This window comes from Gavialis gangeticus, unplaced genomic scaffold, assembly GCF_001723915.1.
Source record: "Gavialis gangeticus isolate Ggan-Ray unplaced genomic scaffold, GavGan_comp1, whole genome shotgun sequence".
NCBI lineage: Eukaryota > Metazoa > Chordata > Crocodylia > Gavialidae > Gavialis > Gavialis gangeticus.
The window spans coordinates 1,767,128-1,770,316 of record NW_017729032.1 but is presented as its reverse complement, the minus strand read 5'-3'; the positions used below and the strand labels follow the sequence as shown (position 1 = coordinate 1,770,316).

Below are 3,189 nucleotides of genomic sequence, written 5' to 3'. Positions count from 1 at the left end.
CCCATACACGTACCTGCAGGGAGCTGCTCCCCAGCCTTTCCTGCTGCATTCACGGCCGGGCGCTTGTGTGTGGGTGTGCGAGTGCCCTGGTGCCCCCTGCGTCCCCCTCCCACCGGCCCCTCGCACACCTGCACCTGCCCGCCTGCAAAGGGAAAGCACGGTTTCCCATTCCTCTAGTCACGGTGAATTTGGGACAAATGCTGTCCCGGGGTCATGCAGCCCAGGACCGGGATTTGAGGTTCCTGTTTGGGCACTGTCCCCCCCAATCAGGGTGCGGGGGTCACCCTAACTGCAGGGTGGGGGGAGGAGGGAGCAGGTGTGGTGCTGGTGGAGGGTGCAGGGAGCTGGGGTTGCACCATTTCTCCAGCTCGCCTGGTGCCCACGTCCTGCACTGGGGCCAGAGGGGAAGCGAGGACGGTCCTGAGACTGCTCCGAGTGGGGGGCAGTCAGGGGCAACCAGGCTGGACAGACCTCGGGCTGGGCAGCGTCATGGTCCTGGGTCTCCAATCCATGGCCAGATTTCCGCTGTCTCCTTTCCCACAGGTGGCCTTGAAGACCGGACACTGCCGACAGCGCAGGGCGTGAGCACAGGGCAGAGAGCCCCGGCCCAGGCCAGTGAGACCCCTCCCGAGGAGACGTGGGTGCTGCACCGGAGCCCGTGGCAGCCGTGGGCCTCCCTTCCCGGCGGGAGCTGGCAGAGCAGGGCCCAGGAGGTCTGCAGGCAGGGGCTGAGGGGGCAGAAGTCCCTCGTGTCGACCCGACCGGAGCCGGTGCAGCACCGAGAGCTGTGGGGGCAGGACGCAATGCAGGCCACACAGCCCCCAGGCCAGGCCGAGCTGCCCTCCGCCCCCCCAGTGCTGGCACCGCGGGACGAGCCCCCCACCCCAGAGCCCTGGCGCCGGCTCTTCCGTGGCCTGCGCTACCGGGACGCCGAGGGCCCGCGGGAGACTTGCAGCCGCCTGCGGGAGCTGTGCCGGCGCTGGCTGGAGCCCCAGCGCCGCAGCAAGGAGCAGATGCTGGAGCTGGTGGTGCTGGAGCAGTTCCTGGCCATCCTGCCCCCGGAGATGCGGAGCTGGGCGTGCGGGGGCCGTGTGGAGACCTGCGCCCAGGCTGTGGCCCTGGCCGAAAGGGCTCAGATGTGCCAAGAGGAGGACAAGCAGCTCCAGGTGAGAGCATTGTTTCCCCCTTATCATCATTGCTGCCATCTATCCCTCCACGTGTCTGGGGGATGTTCCCTCCAAGATCCAAGCTCCCCAGTGACACATTTATCTCGTCCCCAGGTCACAGTGCAAGTGAAAATCAAGGAGGTGTCCTCAGACAAGATGCAGCCCACTGGGGCCCTGTCGGTGTATGTTGATTCCAAGGTGCAGCAGCCGAAGGCCCATGGCAAGGACAGGCCTCTGGTGAAGGCAGGAGAGAAAAAAACCCCAGGGCCCGAGGATGAGCTGCCTCATGTCTGCAAAAAGGAGCCCCCGCCCAACCCCAAGCCAGGTCCTTCCCAGCCTTTTTGATATACATGGTTACCATGGGCTCGACACCCAAAGAGTAGCAGTTACCTCCCCCCACCCCCCACCATTATTAGTGTTGGCACTGTTAGTCCCCTGTGGCCTGTGGCTGGTCCAGGTGCAGTTCACCCAGGCCTCCGTCCTGCTGCAGGGCCCCAAGACAGTGCAGACCTGGGAGCTGTTGGCATGTGGAGGGTCCCCGGGCAGGTGCCCTGAACCAGGCCCTTCCCCAGGCGAGGTGAGGAGCGGTGGGGGGGGTCTCCCCTGTCCAGTGGCAGGAGGCCCCGTCGCCCAGTGCAGAAATCTCTGCCAGAACAGTTTGATGGGTCCGTGCTCCAGCAGGTCAGCAGCTCCTGTTCTTCCAGTGGCCCTGGAAGTGTTTCACGTGTCCTGGAGTAGACTGACCCTGTGTTTCACCCCCAACACCCCAACATGTGGACCTGACAGCACCAACATCCCTCCAGATTTTTTCCCAGGAGTGATGTCCCTGCAGGCTCTGACACAGTGCTGTGATCACCACTGGTGCTGGGGCAGTTCTAGGAGCTAATCTCCAGCCCCTTGTCGGTGGGACAGTGAGTCTCCCTTCTCCCCCCTCTTCCACACACTGCAGCCTCCAGCCCCCTTCACCCCAGGCCAGTCCAGGCGACAAGCAGGGCTTTCCTCTGCCACCACCCCAGGGCTCACCTGTGCACTCCCTTCTCACCGGCAGGTGCTGGGACCCTGAGCAGAGCGGATGAGCAGCCTCCTGAGGAAGGGCCTGTCAACCGGGAGCTGCAGAGACCCTCCCCAGGGAGACGGGGACAGAGTGGCTCCCTGACACCTGGGCTGGGGCAGGGCAGGCTGGCGAAGCAGGGGGAGAGCATGGAGGTGAGCAGGTCACGAGCTCGAGGTGGGGGTGGGAGTGCAGCTGGGGCAGAGGCCTGGAGGAGCCAGGGGTGCTGTCAAGAGTTTGGGGAGCAGAGACCTGAAGAGCGAGAAGTCTCTGGTGACAGCGTTGCAAACACCCCAGGCTGCATTAGCAGCAGTGCGCTCCTGGGCGCAGAGAGCCAGGGGTGCTGGCATGGAAAGGCCGGGTCAAAGTCCCTGGAGCTGGGCTCCCTGCCCCTAAATGTGCTGCCTGGGCTGTCTCTAGGGATCAGTGAAATAGAACAGCGTTTCTCAGCCCATGGGTTGCAACCCTAAAGTAGGTTGCAAGAATATATGACAGAGTCGCAAACAAACTTTGCAAGTGGAGTAACAAATTTTAAAATGGATTCTCCTTTAAAAGAGGAAATCGTGGGAACCCATGGCTTGTCCTTTTCACGCTGGCAGAGTCCCAGCCCGTAAGACTACTTGGGGCTCCCCATGCATCACACACCCATCCCGGACCCACACACCCATTGCCTGCCCCACACACGGTGGGGCTGGGACCTGGGGGTGGGGGGTAGCGGGTCGGGAGTGAGGGCACTGAGTCAGGACTGGCCATCAATCTTTACAAATGGGCTCTGACACAAAAAAGGTTGAGAACCACTGAAATGGGACATTTTAAGAACTGAGGTACCAGGGAAGAGCCCCTCTGGGTACTCCATGACAGACAGCCAGCACCAGGCAGCCTGGGGCAGTGGTCTCTACAGCTGATCCCAGCAAGTTCTCTCCCCCCTGGCTAGGACTGGGGAGAGCAGAGGGTCTCTGCAGCCGATGCCAA

The 3,189-nt window shown here is 62.8% G+C and overlaps 1 protein-coding gene across 1 annotated transcript in view; it reads left to right on the top strand.

Annotated features, from left to right (window-relative positions):
• Positions 1 to 441: 441 nt before the first annotated feature.
• The window catches only part of LOC109302623 (zinc finger protein 436-like), a 30,215-nt gene continuing 27,467 nt past the window's right edge, over positions 442 to 3,189 (top strand). Inside the window, 3 exon segments of the mRNA XM_019524251.1 lie at positions 442 to 1,166; positions 1,281 to 1,491; positions 2,215 to 2,372. Coding sequence (XP_019379796.1) covers positions 804 to 1,166; positions 1,281 to 1,491; positions 2,215 to 2,372 — 732 coding nt within the window. The 5' untranslated portion in view covers positions 442 to 803.